Source organism: Mus musculus, chromosome 14 (genome assembly GCF_000001635.26).
Source record: "Mus musculus strain C57BL/6J chromosome 14, GRCm38.p6 C57BL/6J".
In the NCBI taxonomy this organism is placed as follows: domain Eukaryota; kingdom Metazoa; phylum Chordata; class Mammalia; order Rodentia; family Muridae; genus Mus; species Mus musculus.
In genome coordinates, this window is record NC_000080.6 from 7291110 (window position 1) to 7316401 (window position 25292).

General features: G+C 43.4%; 1 protein-coding gene across 3 annotated transcripts; it reads right to left on the bottom strand.

Annotated features, from left to right (window-relative positions):
* Positions 1-1698: 1698 nt before the first annotated feature.
* Gm3739 (predicted gene 3739) lies at positions 1699-25292 on the bottom strand. 3 transcript variants are annotated; one of them, XM_030248164.1, is made up of 8 exons: positions 23856-25292; positions 22354-22475; positions 19038-19188; positions 9114-9245; positions 8219-8381; positions 7134-7277; positions 6276-6458; positions 2592-3742 (listed from the first exon to the last, which is right to left on the bottom strand). In XM_030248164.1, exons 4-8 carry the CDS (start codon positions 9241-9243, stop codon positions 3739-3741), a joined length of 624 nt encoding a protein of 207 aa, XP_030104024.1. In that variant the 5' UTR covers positions 9244-9245; positions 19038-19188; positions 22354-22475; positions 23856-25292; the 3' UTR covers positions 2592-3738. The 3 variants fall into 3 exon arrangements, with proteins under 3 accessions (NP_001365654.1, XP_030104024.1, XP_030104025.1); NM_001378725.1 differs by lacking the exons at positions 9114-9245; positions 22354-22475 and having other exon boundaries at positions 1699-3742; positions 7134-7265; positions 23856-24136; XM_030248165.1 differs by lacking the exons at positions 2592-3742; positions 6276-6458; positions 7134-7277; positions 8219-8381; positions 9114-9245 and having other exon boundaries at positions 17334-19188; positions 22362-22475; positions 23856-24662.

Consider the following 25292-nt stretch of genomic DNA (forward strand, 5'->3'; position numbering starts at 1 on the left):
ATACATTGTAATATATAAAGACAGAGTTATTTTGAAAACAAGACCCCTGGAAAAAAAAAAACTTTCCGCGAGCACATATTCAGCAAAAGTTTAAAGTACAAACCTGAACAGAATTATTACAATGACATCTGGTCCCTACTCTTAGATCAGTCTGCTGACAAGACTTTGAAGGAGATTCAACATGAGCCTAGTGAACCACAGTTTGTGTATCTTCAGGAAGTCATTCAAAAGATTTCAAAGTAAAAGTGAAGTGCTTAAGAAAGCATGAAAATATTGTTTCCCCAAGGAAGAAATCCTACCTCACTTCTCTAAGGAAGAAGCAAGATTAAAGGTAATTCTAATTTTAAAAACAGTATATGTCATTTGAGTGCAAAGATGCATCTGTGAGCCCACATCTGCAGAGCTTAAGAATGTCTAGACAACAGGATCTCAGCGTTGAACATGTCCTGTATCTTCTTCACACCCTCAGTCCCAGCTGCATCCTTGTCCTTGACCATTAAAGCTATAAGGATACAGGTGTAAAATTCCGGGATCCTGTGATCCTGAGATTTGGGTGTGTCGCAGTTCCTGGGAGAAAAGTTGCCTGTGAGAATCTAAGATTCTTGTGTGACTAACTCCTGGGATTCTGGGATCCTGGGATTCTAAGATCCTGGTCATGATAGAGTGAGTGCCTTGTAGTGGAGCCTCCTCTGTGGGCTGTGGGACTCTCCTCTGGGTTTGTACCCAAGTTAGACAAGTGCTAGAGTAAACATATGCAAGAAATGATGCCAGCAGTCCTGGGACAGGTGGTGAAAAACTAAAACTTTTTAGTCTCAGCATCCAGAGCAGAGGGGTAGAGGCTATGGCTCTTCTTGGTTGTTTGTCATGCCACTGAGCAGCCATCTCCTTATGTATTGTCCCTGATGCAGATGTTGCATGACAATCTGTAGATGCACAAGAAACTAAACTCGCCGATACTCAGTGCAATCTACAGTTGTCAGCTTTATCATCTTGTGGTATTAGGATATTTGATCTCTTTGTCTATTTTTACTTGCTGTAAAAGGGGACTAAGGCAGCTCCTCATAACTCTCTGTGAGTGCTCAGCATAGCACATTCCTGGTTTGGTAATGTTTTCAATTGCAGGGTTAATCTGACCCCTTACAAGAGGATTTGTAGAGTCATATAGCACTTAACTATAACAACCTTTCTAGGGGTCAACTGATTGCAGACTGATAACAGCCACGTTCCCCTTTTGGTCCTCTACTTAAGCTTGTCTTAAATTGAAAACTCCTAAAAGTTACTCTCAAGACTTATTGTCCCCAAATGACAGATGAGTCTGACTTGCTGTGTCCCTTTCAAGTCGGGTAACAACGATGATTTATAGGCTATGTAGTATATAAATTGCCTTGAATCTGCACTAGCTCCATTATGTTCATAGCAGCCTTAATTATGATAGCCAGTAGCTGGAAAGAACCAAGATTTCCATCAACAGAGGAATGGATACCGAAAATACGGTACATTTGTACAATGAAGAACTAGTCAGCTATTAAAAAGAATGAATTCATGAAATTTTTAGACAAATGGATGGATCTGTAGGATATCATCCTGAGTAAGGTAATCCAATCACAAAAGAACACATATGACATGTACTTGCTCATAAGGGGATATTAGCACAGAACCTTGGAATACCCAAGATACAAAACGCAAAGAATACAAAACTCAAGAAAAAGGAAGACCAAAGTGAGGATACTTTAATCATTATTAGAATGAGGAACAAAATACCCATGGAAGGAGTGACAGCAACATAATGTGAAGCAGAGACTGAAGGAATGACCATCCAGAGACTGCTTCACCTGGGGATCCATCTCATAAACAACCAGAAAAACCAGACACTACTAAGGATGCCAACAAGAGATTGCTGACAGGAGCCTGATATAGCTGCCAACTGAGAGGTTCTGCCAGTGCCTGACAAATACAGAAGTACATGCTCACAGCCATCAAATGGTCAGAGCACAGGGTCCCCAGTGAAGGAGCTAGAGAGAGGACCTATGGAGCTGAAGGGTTTAGAGCCCCATAAGAGGAACAACAATATGAACTAACCAGTACCTCCAGAGATCACTTGGACTAAACCACCAAACAAAGAAAACACATGATGGAACTCATTGCTCTAGGTAAATGTGTAGAGGAGGATGGCCTGGTTGGTCATCACTGGGAGGAGAGTCCTTGGTCCTATGAATGTTCTATGCCCAAGTAGAGGGGCATGCCAAGGCCAGGAGGAAGGGAGTGGGTGGGTTGGGGAGCAGGGGTTGGTGTAGTAAACAGGGGATCTTCAGAGGGTAAACTAGGAAAGGGTTTAGCATTTGAAATGTAAGTAAAGAAAATATCAAATAAAAAAGGCATTTGTTAGGATTTTATAGGATTATACCTAATTACAATCTTCATTGTTTTTGAATGATGCTTTTTGGCAGACACAGGTGAATCATAAAGTAATAAAATGAACATTGAAGGACCCCCACAGAAACCTATCCCCCAAAAGATTGTGGAATTTATTATCTCTACTTGCAGTTTCCAGTGAATGTATATTTGAAGGAAAGCAGAAGCATACACTGCTGTGTTTTCTGACAGCTTTTTATTCCCTTAGACTATGCTTTGATTTAATGAGAGCTATTACAGAAACACTGATGTATTTGCCATTAATGCGTTCAACACCATCATCCACAGTATTTTCACAGTAGCTAAATATTTGACAACAACGATGCAGCATGGGTAAGTTTTCCATCATTAAGTTCCTATCCAGAGAGTTGGACACACTCTCCATACTGAATGTATGAAGGACTTTGTAGTTCAGTCTGGCTCAGAAGAAACTATGGAGCCCAAGTCCCATGAAGAGTGCAGAGATCCATCTGGGTCTGATATCTGTGGGCTTTCATGATCACACCTGAAATAACAAGGCTCTTAGAGTGAAGAGTTGGAAATCACTGTGTTAGTCATAAGAATAAATGCAATGTACTCAATTGTAACTAAAAGCTGACAGTCAATATGTACTGTGTATAACCTTATCAAAATATCAAATTACTTAAAAGAACAATAAATAACCAATAAATAACAAAACTTTGAATGAAAACAAGAAAAACCAAATAACTAAACTAATCAAAACTCAAACCAAAATCAAACCACAAAAATTGTGCACAGCAAAATTCTTAGTCTGCTCATTTTGTAGCACAGCCTTACAGCCTGAGGATGTCCTTGGCAACTTAGTAGAAAAGCAGTTCCTGGAGGTAGCAATCTTTGCAGGAGAAATTTAAGCAACACTCTCCTTTTGGAGTGTGGGTCTGAAGGATATGGCCTCCCAAGTCAAAGCAGAACACATGTTGTAAACTTGGATCCAAGTTTTTACAATTTTGTTGACTGATCTCCATGTAATTATTGATGATGACGACCCATCAGGAAAAGATAAATTTGCACTCAGATTCTTCCTGGATGCCCAGCAGCTCTTGATGTGTCTCAGCATTTCTCTGAGTCCCTTTAAATGTGCACTCTTCCTGGGCCAGAGGCTAGATGAAATTAAGGCCTGTTCATACCAAAGAAACAAAATAAAGGAGGAGCATACAGCCCATTACAGCCATGGTTATTAGGGATGAGAGGCAACAGTGGTGTATTTCCTGTGCACACTCAGTGCTCTTCCTCCAGCACTTCTCTTTGAGGGAGATCATGTCCTGGTCTGTGCCATGTTCTGCTTTCAGCTGGACTATTTCACACTTAGCTAAGAAAGAAACAAAGGCCGGTTAAGCATTTGTCAATTGAGCTGTCTCTCCCAGAACAGCTCTATTCAGCTGGACAAACCAACATGTCCTATCAGCTGAGATCATACCGTGCATCCCAAGTGTCATAGAGCACCTGATCTTGGAATTGTTTCTCACCTTTTAAAAACTGCTAGAATTGGAACTGTCAGCTACACATTATAATGGAGTTCTAAAAAACACCACATTTCCCCAGTTGTGTGGGTATATTATATTGAGTAATAACATTGTAGCAATGTTTGAATGTGAGTTCAAGAGAGATGTGTGCAACCTAGAAACCATGTGGATTCCTTATGGGGTAGGAGTGTGCCCTGAACTGAAGTGAAGGCTATGATTATTTCTCCAGTCAGGAACCTCACAGGGTTCCTCTTGTCAATCTTCTATCTGCAAATAACCAGAGACACCATACAACACAATACCCATGGGTAATTCATGGTTCCTAGAATCTGCAAGAGTGTGCTAAATAAAAATATTACCAAGGCTGGGCAATGAACCTTAAAAGTGATGGTCATGAAGAAACAGAACAACACCCCTGTACATCTATGACTATTGCAGGGCATACTCTCAAACACACATAATATTTAGGTTTATGCAATACAAGCATATTGTATTGCAGTGACCTTTTTAGTTTCGCAGTTAATACAAATATAAAAATCTCCCAGGATACTTTGCAGGAATAAAAAACAAATCTTGAATGGGAAAGGTACTTAGTGGGCATAGTATATAGGCAGCGCAGTCAGTGATATGCTTTCCACTCATAAACCGGTCTGGGAATCAGGGTTCTTGTCCTATTATCCAATCTGGCTCAGCAAGTTCCCAAGGCTGTGTAGAATAGGTTTGTTTCCCAGCCTAGGCTCACATGTTGGTGGTGGACCAGCCTCTTTTTCTTGTTCCCTGTTTCAGACTTGTCCTAAAGTAAATAATTTCTTCCAATAGGATCTCCCTTTTCTATCACCTAACTGACTTGGTGTCCAAAGGCATGAGCCCAGAGTAATAGGAACTGTCTACAACCAGGATCCAAAAGAAACGTTTTCTCCCCAGAATGTGACTGTGTCAGGGCTATTTTGAGTAGGATAAGGCTGACTAGTTGAAGGACAAATGCTTGCATGGATTATCTCACACAGAGTTCATGGATGGGCTGCACCACACAGGGCCTTTTCATCCTTCAGCAGATGGACATCAGGATAGCTTCTCCTTCAGGGCTGCTCTGAGGACCACTACAACCCTGAACGCCCTCAACTCTGTGGATAACTCCTCCTTGTTCTGGAAGCACTGGGTCAAATTGGACTTCTTTTCCACTTTCTGAACATGGCTTCTAACAGACATAACGAGTTTTATACTACCAGAACTGTCTGAAGGTCCTCATTTCTCTCAGCCCCCACTGAGCCTGATAGAGACACAGGTCAGAAAAACCATGCATACACAAAAAGAAACACACAGACACACAGTCACAGACACACACACAAGCACACACAGACTTATTCACATAAAATCAAAACTGAGTAGAAAACAATGAGGTATCTGTTATGGTTCAGGACCAAGATAATTCAGACTATGCAGAGGTAATGTTTCAAGGGAGACCCAAGGACTCTGCGATTATTTTAGAGGAAGAAAAAGCACTAGAGAAGCGGGGTCATAGCGGCACACTCCTTTAATCCCAGCACTTGGGAGGCAGAGGCAGGCAGATTTCTGAGTTTGAGGCCAGCCGGGTATACAGAGTGAGTTTCAGGACAGCCAGTGTGAACAGTGAAACCCTGTCTGGGGGAGGGGGGGAGGGAAACATCTAACAATGGTCCAATTTGGGGGCATATATTAAGAAATTTTTTCATGAAGCCTCAGAAATCACACACCAAACCTGAGCCTGTGAGAAGCCTTTCTATCATCTCTGGTCATCCAGCCAACTCCAGACTCTAAGGCCCAGGAATGACCACTCCAACAGCACTCAAAGAAAATTGAACTGACAAGCTCCGACTCAGGCTCTCTCAGTGTGAACCAAGATATATGAAGCCTGAAGAGACCATTTTGAGATAGAGGGGAAAAGGGGGGAATAGAAAAGCCGACAAAATACAGTAATGAAATCCACTTATTTGTCAATTAAACCAGGCTGTCATCCCTGCAAACTATTTCCTACCTAGAATCTCACAAGTTCCCTGTAAAGCAAATGAGCTACAGGCCTTTACTTCTTCCCTCAAAGCTCTAGCTATTCTCAAGAAGGGCTCCAACACAGCATCCTTCAAACTTAAGGCATATAGTGTTGTGATGTCTAATCAACCTATCTCCCTTAGTGATTCTAGCAGAGCAGGAACATTTGCATGCCAAATATGCAGTTTCTTGAACCAGGCTACCTCCACAGAGAGCCCTGTAGATGATCACATAAACAAACACTTGGAGGAGACATAGGTGAGTGCCTGGAGAAGTTGGTGGACTGTGACATTGGATTGTCTATGTTTATGGTTAGACATGAGGGCAATCTGCCTCTGATACACATCATCCTACCTGCTGTTCCTTGGCACTTGGGACACAGATGTTCTTGCTGGCCTCCTCAGAGAACCTCTTTTCTTCCCCACAGGACACTTATGGCCAGCCTGCTCCACCAGCAGCCTTCTGTTCTCATTCAGTAATATCCTTACGTTTTCGTTGAGTTGAGTGCACTCACGGAGGAGGTGGTCCTCCTTAATGCTGATCCACAAAGAAAAATTGGTGATTCCCAGCCAGATTCCATTGGCCTGCCACTCCTACAAGTCCTATGATCCCTGCAAGGGCCCTGATTCCCAGACAGCCCCCAGAAGAGTCCACAGTTACATAGCAGCACCAAGCAGAGGCAGGTCATATCAAGATACCAGCCATATTCCACAGGACTCAACAAACTTCTAAAAACCCTGACACCAAGAGTACACCATATACATGACAGAAGAGGAAATGTTCCTCATGGTTGATTATAGGTCTGTGGTACCATAAAACCTTCAGCAGGGAGAGGGCTTAGCCCCTCTGAGAGAGGTGAGACGACCAAACAGGTGTGCAATCTTTACATTTTTGTTGGGAATCCTAGATCTTTTAATCTGTGGTCAGAAACCCAGAGGTTCAGGGTTCCTGGATATTCCCAGCGTGGTGGAAAAGTTTTCTATGTAGAGGATCTTGAATTTGGAAGAATAAAGATTGGAGGGTCTTGGACACTCTTCACACTTAGGACACCTGTGTCCAAGAGGTACAAATCCAAGACCCTTGCCTCAGGGCAGGGTTCCTGGATAAAAACAGATAGCATAAAACCAGAACCCTTGCTTTTGTTCAAAGTCCTAAAAGGACAGAAGCATTCCCTGCCTAGTTCTGGGGGTCTCATTTGTGTCACTGACTCACCTGTAGGAATAGTTATCTTCTATCAGTTCCTTGGAGTACTGCATGGAACCAATTATGGACTGGATCATTTTATTCATATCCAACATTGTCTTCTCATGTTGTGATTTAATGATGTTGAATTCAGTGTTCATCCTGTGGCATGGCCCAAGAAGCAAATAATATGCTGAATTAAGGAATCAATAATCATGTGCAAACAGGCTATATCATGTACTACCCAAGCCAAGTGCATGCCACATCCTGGCTCATTCAAACTGGGTCCCCTAGGTGCTAATTAAACTTACTATCCTGGGCAGAGGACAGCAGAGCCAGGAGACCAAATGGAGCTAGCTGACCTTCAAGGGCTTCCCGGGCAAGCATGTAGGAATAGAGTACTTCTATGACAATTTTACACTACACTGTGCCACAGGCAAGGGTCCAGTAGATATCTGTAATGACTTTCCTCTTATTTTTAAGGCAGGGATTCTCATTTCTTGGTTTCTGTTGTTATGTGAATTCCCAGAGGACACAACTAGTATTTACAGGAGAAAGGCTTTATCACATCTCCTCCTCCAGGAGATTCCTGTGTGACAACAAGGAAACACCAGGAGCAAACTTCCCTGGTGATCACTTTGGACCTCTATGGACTCAACACTAACAGGACCTGCAAACTGTGCATCACACAAATCCTCAGACCCCATCAAAGGTCCCAGAGCCCCAGTCCTGAACAAAACACACGCAACTATGTTCACACACACAGACACAATTAGAATGCCAAATAAATCCAGACAGGTGCCATCTCTCAGAATATAATGAACAATATCAGAGTAAAGCCTTGAAGCCTGCAGGCATTGCATTCACACACTGAGAGACAGTAAGTGTGAGCAGGACATTCTAGCTGTTCACAGCAACAATCAGAATGCAAAAACACCAAGGTCAAGTACAAAAGAAGATGATAATAAACACACAGCACCTTGTTTATCCAACAATTAAATACCTGTCAGGGCTACTTAATTGAATGATGGGAGATGACACACTCCATTCATGGAAGGAAATTGGGTTAACAGATGGCACAATACAGTCAACAGGGTACTGGGAATAATTCCTACCTGTAGTTCAAATCCTCATACATGTAAAGGTTCAGGATTCCACACATTTCCTCCATGTCATTGCTGATCTTCCTCATATCCAATTTCAGTTCTTCTAGTTCATTTATTTTTGATCTCTGCTTAGTCATTTTGGAATTTTTGGTTGAAGTATTTCTAGCAGACCCTGCAGATAGGTAAACACAAAAGAATTTGCATACTTGATGGCCCAGGGGCAGGGGAGACCATTCTGAGTCCCAAGAAGAAGATGGAGGGAGAGAAAAGATAAAGACAGTGAATTCCTAAAAGAGCAGAAAAGCTATCTTCCAGCTGGTTTGCTAAGCTATGTTCCTCTTCCTAACCACCATTGTCAGACATATGCCACACTCCCTGTTACAGGCCCGGTTGCCTTGAAATGTATAAGCTGCCTCAGACATAAAGATATGGGGAACATTGTCAGGTCATATCAGATGGGACGCAGGGATATCCTGAAGTTCATAGTGCTTAGCACTATCAAGCTCTAATTAATCGTGTGTCTTCAAATCCAAAGTGTCTGAGTCCTCACCACATGACATGACCAGGGGAGCATCCTTCTCTGTTCTTTTCATCAGAGACTCAAGTTACCTACAGTAATCTGGAAGATGAAGTGCTTCAACTCCCTTCCATGAAAGGACACACTGTTATTCTCATAGTGCCCACTCCTGACATTTTTTGCCACTCAAAATGAAATTAAATAGCTCCCAGAAAAGTAGCTGCAGGTTTGTCAATTCCTGGCTCTGTCATACTAATCATCAGAAATTCTTGACTCTTTTTCTGACATTGACAAAGTCCAAGGCTTCAGCTTGTAAGACCTAATCCTGGAAGGCCCAGCTCAAGCCTACCTCTACCAGGAAGTTCCCCAACTCTGCCCAGGACTCACTGTGCCTTCTCCATAACCATTTCCTTCTTCCTTTTTCATGAGAAAGGATTCCCTCTTCCTTCATTTTTGGTCTGGTCTCTCCTTCATCGCCATTCTCTTTCTGAAATAGCCTGAGCAGCCAGGAAAACATTCCTGCTGGTGAACCCGGAGCAAACAGAAGGGATGAACCACAGGCAGTTGCTGTCACCACAACACAGTTGACAACACAGAAGATTCTAGTTCTATCCTAGATACAAGAGATTCTCCAAGGAAGGCATTACTGATGATGTCACTAGCAACTGCCATGACCTACCTGTTAACTAGTTCTGCCCTGCTTGGTCCTTTTCTGGGGTGCCTCTCCTGGAGCCTCTCATGGACCCGTGGGATCCCCTTTGGCAACCTCTCCTTCCAAAGCTGGAGAATTCTACTGCTTCATTAGATGTCATGTGCTTTTGAGGGGGAACTTTGGTTAGGACTCTGACATGCTTAAGAGATTTTGTTAGCACCCAAATCTCTAGGGACTGTGGATGTAGTAGATGTTTCACAACAGTAAATATACCAGCTGTGTCAATTCATGTGACATACAATCCAATTTCCCAGGGTTTTCCTGTCTCACAGAGGCAAATATCTTTCTCCTATAGGTTTAATTGTACAAAACATGGACAATATTTTCTAACAGTGTATTCCTTGATAGAGGGCATTTTTTCATATATATGTATATATATATATATATATACATATATATATATACATATATATATACATACATATATATGTAAATATACATGAGTTTCACAAAATCTCTGGTTTACAACCCTGTCTTTTACAAAGAAAACTCCCTACTCTTTTGAACATACAGAATCATCTACAGGGCAAATATAAATGGTTAACTTGCTGTCCCTTCTTCAAAACATTATCCTGCACATGCTCCCATTCTCAAATACAACCAGACAATTTAAGTGGGCAACAGAGAGTAGTGGTCATCCTGGACTGTACATTACTGCATTGTAGCCTCATAGCAATTACTTCTCCAATATCTCTCTTCCAGATTTGCTAAATTGAGAAATGAGGGTGTTGCAGGTTGTAACGTCATACTGTACTCACAGCAAATATAATACTCAGAAGGTAGGGCTGGGAGTGCAATGACCAGAATTGAGATGAAACCTCAATTTTAATGTGTCTATAAGGTCAGGATGCTGTCCCTTTGGCATTATCATCTCTGGCTTTTGTGTTCTTATGCTGGCTTTGCTGAACCTGTGCCCCCTAACCTCACAGATTTAAGAGTGAAAAATCATGTATATCTTCTTTCAGAAAACATCTGAATTTCACCACCTTCTTGAGCCACACAATATCAATATGCAGAGCTCAAAAATCAGGGGGAGATAGGTGATGGCTTCAAAGATGAGGGCTTTTTCTTACAATTAGGGCGCATATTTTGTTCCAATGTGATTTTTCCTTTTCTCTTTCACTAAGGGTGGCTTGTGTGTTTGCTGGCCTAAAGGGTCCTGGTTCCAACAACATGGGGCTTACTCTATAGAGGCTCAATTTTACCAAGAAAAGGATTGTTGTAGAATCATGTCGTGACAGCAAGTAGTTCAACTACACTGTCTTAGGTCCAGCTGACCTGGTATAGGACTGACGACCTGAGCTATCTGAGGAAAGGAAGCAGCATGCAGTGTCACACAGCTCTCTCTGATGCAAACTGCTGGAATTGGAATAGGGATGTTTGTTTGTTTGTATGTTTGGTTGTTAATTATAAAAACAAAGAAAAGTTAGCCACAGTTGGTACATGCCAGTAATCTCAGCACTCAAAAGGGTTTTAAACAATTGTTGTTGTTTGTATTCCTGTTGCTTTTATTGGTTTTGTTTTGAACTCTCCCAGCTATTTGCACTGGACCCAGAAAATTAAGCCCATGCTCTGTACAGTCCTATCATTTATGTTAATCAATGATTTTATTCTTAGCAACCACTCCTGAGATGATCTCATTACTCACTTTCAAATAAAGAAAACAGTCATACAGACATTAGTTAACTGGTATGATCTCATGTAACCAACTCATCATGACTGCAGAGTGGCATCCCAATGTTTGGAATACCCAAGATTCTATTTTTGAGATGTCAGGCATCTGTGGAAGACTCGCTATCTGGTATGGTAGGGGACCTGGAATGGCTGCCACCTGAAGGCCAAGACTGCCCCCTCCAGTGCCTCTGAAGCCTGAGGCAGAGGTCAGCCAACAACACAGGAACACTTGGCCACAGCCAGTTCAGGACTGTACTTTGGATGAGCCCTGAGACCTGGATTAACAGAGGTTTCCAGAGTTCTGGTAAAAGTGAGCACAAACACTTAGACTTGAGGAGAATAATGGATCTTTGGGACAAACGTCTTTCTTTTTTATTTATCTTTGCTATGTTCCTAGTTTATGTCAATACCAAAGGCACCCTATTTTACAACATCTATTCTCTCTGGGTGTTAAAGTTATTGCCTGTGTATACACACTAGAGTTACTAGAACAATACATTCTGTCCAATTTTTTTAAATAATTAAATATTTTTTGATATCATTTTATTTATTCACTTTACACTCTGCTTTCTGCCCCCTGACACCTATATTCTTTCCCCAATATTGCTGGCTGCTTCTTTTCTGAGGGAATATGGGGCAGCTATCTCAGGTCATCCCTTCTTCTACCAAAGCTGAGTGACCCTGTCCTGGAGAAAGGTGCTGAGGGTGCTGGGAATGAATGACTTCTGCTTGGCTTTCTTCTTGTTCCAATTGGCTGGGTTTGAGCAGTTCTTGCAGAACTGTCCTTGAACTTGGTACTTCATCCTGATGGTCCGTAAGAAGCACTGGTTTTATTAATTATTCTTGAGAGTATATTTCCATCAAACCGAATCCCATCAGTATACTAACAAGGACAAAGGAAATGAGATATGAGACATCTATTCCAGGAGTTTCCAATTGTTCTCAGACCAGCAGTAGAGAAGCCCACAAAGCTGGCAAAGGTAACTGAGGTCACACAGGGACCTGAGAGCATACTGCTGCTTTCCTAAAGAATGTTCTAGAGGATTATTATATCTAAACTCCCATAGATTCGTGTGCACTGGACACCAAAGGGCTCAACATACTTTGCTTTTGTCACTCAGCTTCTCCAAGTATTAGAAGTCCCCCAATTTAGAGGGATTTGAAGGTATAAAAAAGTCCCAGTGTCTAGAGGTACCTCAAAACAATGTGTAAGAACAGAGAACTGCTTGAGAATCAGAAAGACAAGAGCAAAGTCATAGCCCAATAAGAAAATCTGAATAACAAGCCATCAAGTGAAAACTGAAAGTAGCAGGCCATGCACCAGTAAGGTTGGTCCTTGGCTCTCAGGTAGATCTATCTGAAAATTTCTGAGGAACTCCATATATAATTTTAGAGTTGCCATAGCACTTTGCAGTCCCACCAGAAATGGAAGAATGTTCCTCTTTCTTCAAATTCTCACCAACATATGCTTTCACATGAGTTTTTTTGAACTTAGCATTCTTCACTGGAAAGTATAACGCTGGACACCACCTCAGGGTCATTTTGATATTCATTTACCTGAAAACAAAGGACTTTGCACACTTCTTCAGTGCTTTTCAGCCATTCAAGATCCGTTGTTGTGAATGTTGTGTTTAGTTCTCTACCTCATTTTTAGATTGTGTTCTTAGCTCTTATGAAGATTATATACTTGAGTTCTTTATAACATAACAACAGAACCTGAGGAAATCCAAAACATCATCAGATCCTACTAAAAAAGGCTATACTCAGGAAAACTGAAAACCTGTATGAAATAAACAACTTCCTAGACAGATACCAGATACCAAAGTTAAATCAGAATCAGATTAACGATGTAAATATTCTCATTTCCCTAAAGAAATAGAAGCAGTCATCAATAGTCTCCCAGCCCCAAAAAGTCCAGGACCTGACGGGTTTAGTGCAAAGTTCTAGCAGACTTTCGAAGACCTGAATCCAACTCTCCTCAAACTATTCCACAAAATAGAAACAGAAGGCACTCTACCCAATTCTTTCTATGAAGCCACAATTACTCTGATACCTAAACCACACAAAGATCCAAGAAAGAAAGAGAACTTCAGACCAATTTCTCTTATGACCATGGATGCAAAAATACTTAATAAAATCCTCAGAAACCGAATCCAAGAACACATCAAGACAATCATCCATCATGACCAAGTAGGCTGGATCCCAGGGATGCAGGGATGGTTTAATATACGCAAATCCATCAGCGTAATTCACAATATAAACCAAATCAAAGAAAAAAACACATGATTATCTCATTAGATGCTGATAAAGCATTTGACAAAATCCAATACCCATTCATGATAAAAGTCTTGGAAAGATCAGGAATTCAAGGCCCATACCTAAACATGACAAAAGCAATCTACAGAAAATCACCATCAAACTAAATGCAGAGAAGCTGGAAGCAATCTCACTAAAATCAGGGACTAGACAAGGATGCCCACTTTCTCCCTACCTATTCAATGTAGTACTTGAAGTCCTAGCCAGAACAATTCGACAACAAAGGAAGATCCAGGGGATACAAATTGGAAAGGAAGAAGTCAAACTATCACTATTTGCAGATGATATGATAGTATGTATAAGTGACCCTAATAATTCCACCAGAGAACTCCTAATCCTGATAAACAGCTTCAGTGCAGTAGCTGGATAGAAAATTAACTCAAACAAATGAATGCCCTTTCTCTACACACAGGATAAACGGGCTGAGAAAGAAATTAGGGAAACAACACCATTCACAAGAGTCACAACCAATATAAAATACCTTGGCGTGACTCTAACTAAGGAAGTGAAAGATCTGTATGATAAGAACTTCAAGTCTGTGAAGAAAGAAATTGAAGAAGAACACAGAAGATGGAAAGATCCCCCATGCTGGTGGGTTGGCAGGATTAATATAGTCAAAATGGCTATCCTGACGAAAGCAATCTACAGATTCAAACTTCTAACTCAATTCTTCACTGAGTTAGCAAATGCAATTTGCAAATTCATCTGGAATAATAAAAAAAACCTAAGATAGCAAAAACTATTCCCAACAATAAAAGAACCTCTGGGGGAATCACCATGCCTGAACTCAAGCTGTAGTACAGAGCAATTGTGCTAAAAACTGCATGGTACTGGTACAGCAACAGACAGGTAGATCAATGGAAAAGAATTGAAGACCCAGTAATGAATCCATACACCTATGGTCACTTGATCTTTGACAAGGGAGCTAAAACCATCCAGTGGGAAAAAGACAGCATTTTCACCAAATGGTGCTGCCACAACTGGCAGTTATGTAGAAGAATGCAAATTGATCCATTCTTATCTCCTTAAACAAAGCTCAAGTCTAAGTGGATCAAAGTACTCCACATAAAACCAGAGACACTGAAACTTATAGAGGAGAAAGTGGGGAAAAGCCTCAAAGATATGGGCACAAGGAAAAAGTTCCTGAATAGAACAGCAATGGCTTGTGCTGTAAGATCGAGAATCGACAAATGGGACCTCACAAAATTGCAAAGCAAAAGACACTGCCTCTGGTGCATTCTGGGGGTCCAGTTTCCTGAGGTTACCTGTTTACATTCTTTCTGCCAGACATCAGGACTTCAGTCATTTTCCCTCTACCAATACCAGTTCAGGTTTCCCTCTCCCCACCCCAACTGCCCCCTACCATGTTAGGGAGGGAGGGAAGGACCTGGGAGGGAAAGTGATCCTGTTTGTTTAAAAATGACTTTCATTATGATGTGTTAGACTTAGGACTAGCTCGGGATGCTGGATGCTGGCTCTTATGGGACTCTGTTATAGAACACTCCTCTGAAGTGCTCTAGGCATCCCTGCAGCAGAGGCTCTGCCTGGGTTCATCCAGCTACCTCCTAAATCTTCTCTATCCAGAGAACACTATTCACTAGAAATAGGCAGAAACTGCAGAGAGCCGGGTTCAAGGGTGGCAATCTCAGGTCTACAGGCAATATTTCTAAATAAAAGTGTAGTTTCTTCCAGCCATGGTTATGCACTCCTTTAAATCCCATCACTTAAAAGTTATAAACAGGAGGATCTCTGTGTGTTCAAAAACAGCAAGCTCATAACATATCAGAGAGTTTGGAATGGAGGAAGACACTCACTGAGTATCAAACATATTGTTTCCTGGACTGAAGGTCCTGAAGACTAGATCCATGTAAACTCTGATGTGTTCTCTTTCTGGCTGTGACCATCAGGTTGTCCATGAGCAGAAAGAAGCCCACAAAAGTCACTCCACAGGATCCTCCCAGGCTTTGTTCCTACTTCATCTGAGAGACAACCAAGCAAGACCAGATTTTTTTTTATTGCTTGTTCTTCTTCTGCATGACCAGGTCCTTCTGCTCAGCAGTACTATAGCCTTTGCTCCAGACTATCCTGTTCCTGATAATTAGAGTATGTGTTCTTAGTGGAGGGGTATCCAAAAGCATGCACACACTGGAATAAAAATGCAAGTGTTTACAAAGGATACCAGTGGTTGATGATCAGCCAGGCAAGCAAAGCAGCCAGCTTCTGGGGGAAAGAGCAAACAGTATTTCAAGACAGAGGCTGAGAATGAAACCCAATGAGATCTTCTAGAAAATGAAGAAAATGCATGAAAAAGTGCATGAAAAAAAAATACCACATGCCTATACTATACAAAAAAGAAAATATACACACACACAAAAACACACATATCCGCAGCCTATCCACCACACACAGAGTATGTAAATGAGAGCAAAATACCAAAAAAAAAGCACCTCGTGCTGCAAGAACACATTCGTTTAGTTATAGCATACCAGCAATTTGAGCGGTATCTTACACTATGCTAAACAAAAGGTGGAAGATACAATTGCTATGGTGAGCATGCTTTGCTTGGCCAGACTATGCTGAAGTGGTTGCATAAAATTTCCTCTTGCAATCTTAAATCTCTGACACCATGTCCCTAGCTTGTCAGAATCCCTACCCACATCCATAGTCATCCAGTCAACAGGAGAATGCAATCTACAGAAAAGGAGAATACTCCAGCCTCATTGACAAAAAACATGGCTAACACTCTGCTAATCAGAGTTCAGTCAGTGTGAGTCTGTCCTGGGCAGATTAAAAAGATTGTCTTGAAATGTAGACAGCAAAGATGAGAAATGCCACATGTCACCCCAAAAAAGATGACATCAAGAACTGCTCATTTGGCATTTGCAAAGGGATTCCCCCCACCCTTGCAAGCTGCTTCTCACATGTGAATTATATGACTGATGCCAAGCAAATAAGCCACAAGCCCTGACTTCACTCACTTAAAGCTCTGTGCACTGAACCCTGTAGGCGTGTGGTGTATTATTGAACTGTACTCATCTTTGGGCTGAAGTATTAAGCAGAGGTGGATTTGCTTGCTGATAATCCACTTTCTCACAAGAAGCTCATTCCCCAGAAATATTTGTGCTTGGACATAGACCTGAACAATTGGCTGTCATGAGGTATGTACTTAGATTGCTGTGTGGATGAGTAAGATGATGGATGAAAGCGCAGGTAGGTGGATGAGCTCGTCTAGAAGTTACAAGGGCAGATGGAGCTAACCATTAGCCTGACAAAGCTGCCTGTCTCTACCTGTTGTTCCTGACTCTGGAAGTCACTGGCCTCTTCCTATTGGTCCTTATGGAGCCCCTTTAAGTCCCACAAGTACTGCAGCACCAGTGCCTCATCTTCCAGCACTTTCTTATTCCTGTGCCTCCTCAGCATGTCTACCTTCTTCTTCAGCTGATTCAGTTCCATCAGAAGGTGGCTCTGCAGGTTTCTGCAAACACCCAATGCATACAAAGCCCCTGCTATCCTTTTCCTATTAACTTATAAGAAACACCATCAACCCCACCAGACCCTGGTTCTCAGGAAGACCTAGATAAGAACTCAGGACATCTAGGTGAGCTGCACTCAGAAAGCAAAAATTAGAGAACAGCAAATTCCAGAAACACTCATGCTACTTCCAAAAGTCCCAACACTAAGAGGGATCCATGTTTCCTAAAAAGAAGAAGTGGACTACAGTTGTCCCTACCTGTCCATCCTAATGGAGAAACATCACGAAGGAATGGGCAAAGGCACTATGAATTGGAAAGGAGAAACAAGGGGAACACTTGCTATATATGGGTCTGCTGGTAACTAGCTCTCTACAGATCCTGACTCAGCCCCGGGGGTCAAGAAGACCTCACATGATACAAATAGTTCTTCTGTCAAGACCAGGGTTTCTCAATTTACCAAATGCTGTGGATGCTTTAATGCAGTGACCTCCCAAACTTAAGATTATTTTCATTGCTACTTGGGTACTATAATTTTTGTACTGTTATAAGCCATAATAGAAGTGTCTGAGATAAAGGATTGTCTGATACACAACCTCTGTGAAAGGGTCCTTTGACCTTTTTTTTTTACCCCAAAAAGTGTTTCAACCCACAGGTTTACAACAGAAAAATCTAAAGGCTCCTGTGTGAAGTGGCAGAAAGCAAGAACCAGAGCTCGAGAGTCTCCTGTGCAGGATCAAAAGCAGAGATGGCAATTCTACAGCTCATGTGCTCCCAAGCAAGACAGACAGTTACCTATAGCAGCCTTTCTCTTTGCCAGGAATTCAAATGTCTCTGAGGCCTCAGTGTACACATTCTGTAAGCTCTGCAGGTCCAACATTACCTGCTTAGTCTCCACTTTCAATTTTTCATAGTAAGGATTTGATCTGTGGTTGGGCCTGGCCCCAAGAGCAAAGAGTCCCAAGAACACAGGCTTCAAGGGTCACCTGAATCCAGGATGGATTCTGAACTATCCAAGCTCACAGTATGTTAACTTCTACCTCCTATGTACTAGGATCATCTAAGCTTATTAATCTTACTATCTTGTCCAAAGGTCTCCAGAGGCTGGGTGTCCAGGTGGTTAGAGTTCTGGTTGTTTGAGCTCCCGCATAGGCCTGGAGGGACAGACGAGGTCTCTAAACTCTCAGTAGTTTATGGCACAGGTGTGGGTATACAGAAACTATGAGGACATTTCTCCTTTTTTTTTTTTCTTTCAGAACAAGGACTCTTGATCTTTGGCCTAGTCCTATGAATTTGGCCAAACTATATAATCCACATTTCAGGGAGAATTACCCAGAATGAGGAGGTCATGGTGAATTCACCACAGAACTCAAATATTTCATCAAGTTGAACACATAATGCAAGTGCATTGTTGCTTGAAGTATGGTTTCCAGTCCTAAGCATTGGCATTGTCAGCAGACTGTAAGGCAGGCAATTCCTCAGGTCCTACCACATACCCTTATGACCAGAATATAGAGAGAGTCACACACACACACACACATGCATGCACACAGAATCAGGGTGTGTTTGCAGGGAGAATGAGAAAGTACAATTGAAATAGAATCCAGAGGAAATGCAGAGGACATTCTGTTTATAAGACCCAAAATCTGAGAAGAGTATTAATGAGACCAAGACCTTCCATCATGTATCAGGATGGACCAAATGGGACCAAGCTTTCCTGGTGATATAGCAAGCTTCAGCAAGCAACACCTGCCAGACAATTGCAAAGCTTTGCAAACAAACAAACAACGAACTCAAGCAAGCAAACAATCAATCAAAACCTCACAGCAACTAATATCTCACTCAAACGGTCACATGTCAGTGCCTCTATCAATACATGCTGAGACATCACATCCTCTTCAATCCCTCAGTTGTAGGCTTTCATTTTCATATAAAAAAAAATAGAATACCCTATGTCCGCAGCTCACTCCTGCTCTGACTTCAAGTTCAGCCTGTGAGAATGTTTAGTGAGAAAAGGTTGGGCACAGTGACACCCTGGAGTTACAGTCTCCCAGTACCATAAAATTTAATAAGAATAAATTGTAGGCCATACCATAGACCCAAGAAATTGACCATGATGTTTGACAGAATGAAAAATACCTCTTGTGCAAAGCTTTCTCACTGATGAAGATCAGGTGATCTTGTAGCTCATTTTTCCCACTGGTCATCGGCTGACTGGTTAGACTTTCCACTTTCCTCACCCATCGTCTGAACTGGAGTGTTGGGGATGATGGTGATACACCAGCAGCCCCTATGGGTAGATGAACACAAGTGAATATGCATACTGTCAAGGCACAGAGCATTGACAGAACACTGAGTCCTATACAGACATCTGACAAAACAGGAATGCATGTGACCCAGTCATTCCTCTTTCGCTTCACTTTGCACATGCATCATGTGACCAAGGACAGGATCCTCAGGCTTATTCATAGCTGCGTATGATTTAATTAGGCAGTACTGTCCATAAGCTTGTGGTATAGAAACCATCAGAAAATTATCATAGCCCACAAGCACCAAGATGGTGTGGAGATGCCCATATCTCCTGTCAGGTCACTCTAGAAACAAGACTATGGATGGAAAAACAGTGCAAGAGCACAACGCGTTCCCAGACTCACCAAGTCAGCTGCGTGAGAGCCCAGTGTGCCCAGAGTTGGCAAGAAAGCACCAGTCTCTACTCTGGCTCACTATTTTGACAGTCCAGTGGCTAGACTAGAGAACAAACTGATACCCACACCTGCTACCTATGTGGGCAACTTTTAGGGAACACTGTTCAGAGACGTTCTTCTGTGACATCTGAGAAATGAAAGGTCTTCCCTGGGAAGCCAATTTCTTTCCTTCTTAGGAGAGCTGGACAGACAGTTCACCTAATGGAGTCCCTGGGGTAAAGGACAGTGATGCCCAGCCCTGAGGTGCTGACATCTCACTCACAGTCCTCTGCCTGCTGCTGCTTTCACTTTTGTCCTGTTCAAACCCATTTCCCCTGTAAGAGCAGAAGCCTGAAACTCCCAGGACAACAGGTTTGGCCTTAAAACTTCATTGATCTGGGACAAACTAATGTCCTGTAATCATTGACAAATTCAGGATCCATGACAAGCAGGGAAGGCCAGAAGCTTCCCAGAGAGACTAACTACTGAGTCCCAATTCCTGAAGACCCAGAAACAGACTGTGGTCTCCTTCAGGAATTTTCCCATCTTCTGACCAATACTTATGGTGGCGCATTTTCAAGGACCATTTCTTTCTTGATGCTTTGGTCTGAGGGTCAAGGGTCATCTTTCTTCCTCTCACTTGTGTCCATTCTTTCTCCTAAGTAGCATCCTTCCTCTAGCCAACATATCTATGGATGATTAGGAAAGGCAGTGCATAAAGTGGTCCAAGTGCAGTTGGTGTTGCCACAACACAGGTGACATCTCAAACCATGCCAGGCCTCTCCAGGATACAAAAGAATGTCTAGGGAAGGAACTGCTGATGTCATGGGGAGCTGACACTGCAACCATGCTAACTAGCTCTCCTCACAATTCATGCTGCACTTTCCAGGAGCCACTCCTAACACTGAAGGGAATCCTTTCAGTACCTCCTCCTTCCAAAGACCTCCATTAGATTGGTTGGAAACTCATTACTAATTCCCCCATGGGGAACTGATTGTTTATTTTCAAAAATTTCCCCAGGAATGTTTCATTTCTTTCTCAAAATTCCCCTATTCATCTAAATGTGAAATAAAATACTCCTGAAAATTCAGATTAGGATGAATATGGATGCAGAAGGAACACCTGCCTCAAGTACTGATGCTTGGAAGCACACCCAGGAAGAGCCTGCAAGGCCTTGAACTCACAGATATCTACTTGTCTCTGAGTACTCCCAAGTGCTGAAATTAAAGGCAGGCACAACCAGGCCAGGCATTCCCATCACCTCCTTTCTCTCCCCTACTTCAACTTGTGTCCCAACATTTTCTTTGGTCCCTACCTCTAATAGAAAGCAGGGCAGAAGGTACTTGGATTCTAGCTAATGGCTCTTTTACTGTCATTCTCTTATGAAGCCTGGACCACATGTGTGCTGTTAGTCAATGTGATCACATATAGCTTCAAACATTAAAATATACCCTTTGTTACAAGATCCAATCTTCTTGAAACTCAAACTGTGTTCACTGAAAAATACATCAAAGATGGGAGAGAGGGGAAGAGAGAGAGAGAGAGAGAGAGAGAGAGAGAGAGCAAATTCTTGCATACATGTTGCCACATGCCATGATAACACAGTAATCCCATTTAGTCAAGTTTGTATGGTAAAATATTAAATTCCCTATATTTAAATTTTAAGAAAGTTTTTTGAAAAACCAACTCAGAACTGGAATCCCAGTGAAAACAGGTTTGCTTTCTTTGTTGTTCTTTCATTTTGTTTTAAGAGAGTATGGATTTATTTTGGCTCAGAGGATAAATATATCTTGGTGGGAAAGGCATGGAGCTGGGTCTCTAGTTGTGGTTGCCAGAGCATGTACCAGCTGCTTGTCCTGTGCCACCTACTAGGAAGCAATGGGGGGAGGGGACACACACAAAGCTTGAAAATGAGAGTCTCTGAGCACACAGAGTTGGGGCTTCAAAAAGCTGTGATTCTACTGCTTAGATCTGATATCTCTCTCTCTCTGTCTCTCTCTCTTACTCTCTCGCTCTCGCTCCCCCCCCTCTCTCTGTGTGTGTCGGTGTGTCTGTGTGTGTTAGACAGACAGACAGACAGTGTGGCTTCTTAAAATTATATATAGACTAGCAATTAATGTTCTAAGTATAGCATGCCGCATGACGGTCATATCGATTCATTCTGAAGGAAACCAGAACTCACTTCATTCAGATTCTTGAGATCCCTGAATCAAAGTTAAAGACTCTGATTTTGGGGAATTTGATGATGCCTTGTACTCTGCTGAAGCAAGAGCAGGGCATGCAGTTTCAGGCCTGCCTGGCCTACCGGGTAAATCCCACAGCAGCCTGTCCTACAGTGTGATGCTCTGTCCCAAACATAAACAACACAGATTCGGATGGACCCAGTGTTCCTTCAAAACATATTTAGATTAAATCGTCAACCCCATTGCACCCCATGCCAGAAAATTTAACATTTAAAGCTGTTTCCTCTACTACATTCTTGCTTTCTCTTGAATACACTCCTCTTTTAGTCGTTCAGGTAACACAACTTTCTTATGTAGTTATATAAAGCATTTGAAAAATCCTTAAATATTGTAGTCATTACACAAAGTTCTGAATAAAATCCCTCGTGAGAACTTTTTATGACACATACTTGGATAGATGTCAACCTTCAGCTATAAAGTAAGGTTCTTGGGGACAACGCTTGTCTGAGAGTTAACAGCTTGCCCAACAATCTCAGAACACGACAGGTGTTGGATAAGAATATGTGCTGAACTAATAAAATGCCTTACCCACTTACATACGCCAAGTTTTGAAGAGTTCAACATTTAGCCACTGCTCCTGCTCCATCTCACATCTCTGTGAAGGTTTTAGCTTTAAACGTTCATGTTGCGAGACGAGTACTGAAGATTTTCTAGGAGAATAAGAAAGCACTCTGTTTCTTAGCACTTTGGAGAAGAAAGCCTGAGGTTCTCTAATTTTCTAACTGCGGTGAAGTCCTAGCATTCAGCACCCAAAAAGCACTACACATAACTTGGAGCTTCCCGCTGTACGTGGTGGAAGCTGATAAGATTTTATATAGTAAATTTCAAAACAGGTCGCTGGATTTCATTCCCAATGATCTAAAATGTCAAGACTGAATTGTATGTTTAACCAAGAACACCTTACTCCCTAATAATGATCGCAATAGAACACGAGCAGATGGGCTACCTAACGTGCAAACTCACAAAAACAAACGCAGTGGCAGATGGATCAAAGTCGAAGGACACTCGTGAAAGGTCAGGAAGCAGGAGGCAGTGAATTGTACCCTGGCAAAAGGGCTGGAAGTCTAAGGGTAAGAAAAGAAGCAAGCCTGGCCCCTGACCTACAAGCTCTCAACAGGCAGAGGGCGCACCTGAGCAGACTCCGGAAGTCCCTGGGAAAACTTCATCAGAACAGCACCTCAGCAAGGATGAAGCCAGAAATTTTGGACCAGGCTTTTGAGACGGTTCACAACGTCATTCAAAAAGGAGTAAGAAATACATAGATAGGGTATGCAGAGCCAAAATTCATTGCCCACTCAAAATTACAAGGGTCTACGCAGGACGGGGATTCCTGCGAGGAATCGCTGAAGGGATGGATGGATAACAGAAGGTTCAGTTTGAGGTGCAAGAAATAAGTTAATGGATTTTAGGGAATAAATCCAAAGACCCCGACTCTCATCTTCTCACACGCAACACTCTGAGCCCCAAAAGTGACTGACTCAATCTGCGCGTGGCGTGTGCTATGAGATCCAGGAGAAGCGAAGTTAGCTGGGGCTGGATCCCTGGCCAGGTCCTTGACCCTCGGAACAGTTCAGGGCAGCCTAGGCCACCCGAGTCGGAGGCGTGGCTCTGGGCTTCTGGCAGCCGCGGGCCTTCCCAGGCGGCGGTCCTCGGGAACCTGCGTGCCCAGGTGACTGCCAGCGTGTGGTCAAGAGGTGAACCCCCATCTCCTCCTGGCCACACCCGCTGACCGCGCAACCCAGCCCCCTCCACTTCCCTGGCCTCCATGCCACTCTAGGAAATAAAGTGCAAAGCTGAGAAAAGGATGAAGCGCGGAAATGGTCCTCTCCGGATCCAGAGGCCGACCAGACAAAGGCGCTTCGGGCGGGGAGCAAGGAGGAGCCAGGGCGCGGGAGGAAGCGCTGTCCCGGCTGGGAAGCAGCTGGGGACCTCATCCCGGACCGCTTCGGGAACGGAACCTGGCCGGGAGGGGGAGGCGGGGAGCAAGGACAAGCGGGAGGGGTGGGCGCGGGCGCGGGCGCAGTACTCACCGGTTCCTCCCAGGCTGGGCTCTGGGATCCAAGCACGGGGCGCACTTGCTGCGGCTCCATCCTGCCAGCCCGCGCCCGCTGACCGACGGAGCGCAGGGACACGGCGCTCTCTGGCTTCCGACGCCTTCGCCACCCCCCCCCCGCCCCCCGCGCGGGTCCCTTCCTCCACCACCACCTCCGCAGCCGCATGAGTGCAGCTCCATGGCACAGTGGCGAGCGATCAGCTCCTAGAGCCTTTGCTGCCTCCCATGGCCCCAGAATCACCCCACCCCTCTCCTGTCTCTGCCTCCGACCCCCTTCCCTTTTCTCCCGCCATCTGCCCCTTCCCCAGCGACCCCTCCCGGCCGGAGGCCCCGGATGCATGTGACACCCCTGCCAGGCCATATATGGCGCAGAAAGGAAAGCAGCCACCGGGCGGTCACAGGCACCTGGCAGTGGTGCAGCTAAAAGAGGAAGCTTCACCGAGGACCCAGGCTCAACAGGAGCATCGGGGATGTCAGGGGCAAGTAGCTCATGAGGGGTGAGCAGGACCTGGCCCCTTTCCTTCAGGCATTCCTTGCCTCAGGTGCCTGTAACTCCAGGCGGTCGCCTCCTGAGCTGAGCCTGGAGCCAATTGCCCAGGACAGTACCTGGCTTCAACAGAGCAAGGCTGTGCTTTGCACCCCTGAGCCGCTCCCAAGCACCTATTCTGGCAGCTGGGATGTCTGGCTGGGCTGGCTGGGGAGCCCTGCTTTTATTCATTTTCTATGGCTGAAAGATTTTGTGAAAAGAAAACCAGCTAAGGAGCAGGTCTGTGGTTCCCTGTGAGCTCTCAACTCAAATTAGGGACAGGGGCAGTTCAGAGACACAGCTCAAATGTCAACTGTCTCTCCTGCTGCTCTCTGGGAAAAAGAAAATGAAAATTGCAACTAGCAAGTTTTTCAATCATCTTTCCTGAAATCATCTTTACTGGCAGTGGAGACAGTTTCCATCTAGTTGCAAACAGAGGAGTGACTGCATTTGCATGGGTCATTTCCTCTCTCATGGACTTCAGACTCCTGCATCTCCTGGCCCTTAGTCTGGTAGACAGATGCATTCACACGTTTTGAAACCGAAAATTCAAAACATGTACTTGATCCAGCATGCTCCCACGTCATACTAACTTCCAAGGCTAATATTCCACTGGAGCTACACCTATAAAGGTCACTAAGGATTGTGGAGAGAGCTAAGCCACTGGATGGTTTCCAGCCCTCACTTTCTGTGACTTGACTGACTAGATTTGCATTCCTGAATCTCTCCTTTAAAGGGGCCTTGGAATGTTGGGTCTTCTTTGTTTGTGACTATGCTTTGTTCAGTGGCCTCTTACCTGCTGCCTAAGTAGCCTGTCCTTCATTTACTTTGAATGAGGGTTAAGTGGGGTGAGTGAGCAGTCTACAAGTTCCTCCCTTGCTTTTAGTT

Coding starts and splice junctions, on each gene's coding strand:
- Gm3739 (XM_030248164.1), bottom strand. CDS start 9,243: ATGTTTTCCTGGCTGCTCAGGCTATTTCAGAAAGAGAATGGCGATGAA. Junction 8,382..9,113: donor ATGGTTATGGAGAAGGCACA/GTGAGTCCTGGG, acceptor ACCTATCTGCAG/GGTCTGCTAGAAATACTTCA. Junction 6,459..7,133: donor GAAGATAACTATTCCTACAG/GTGAGTCAGTGA, acceptor TTTGTGGATCAG/CATTAAGGAGGACCACCTCC.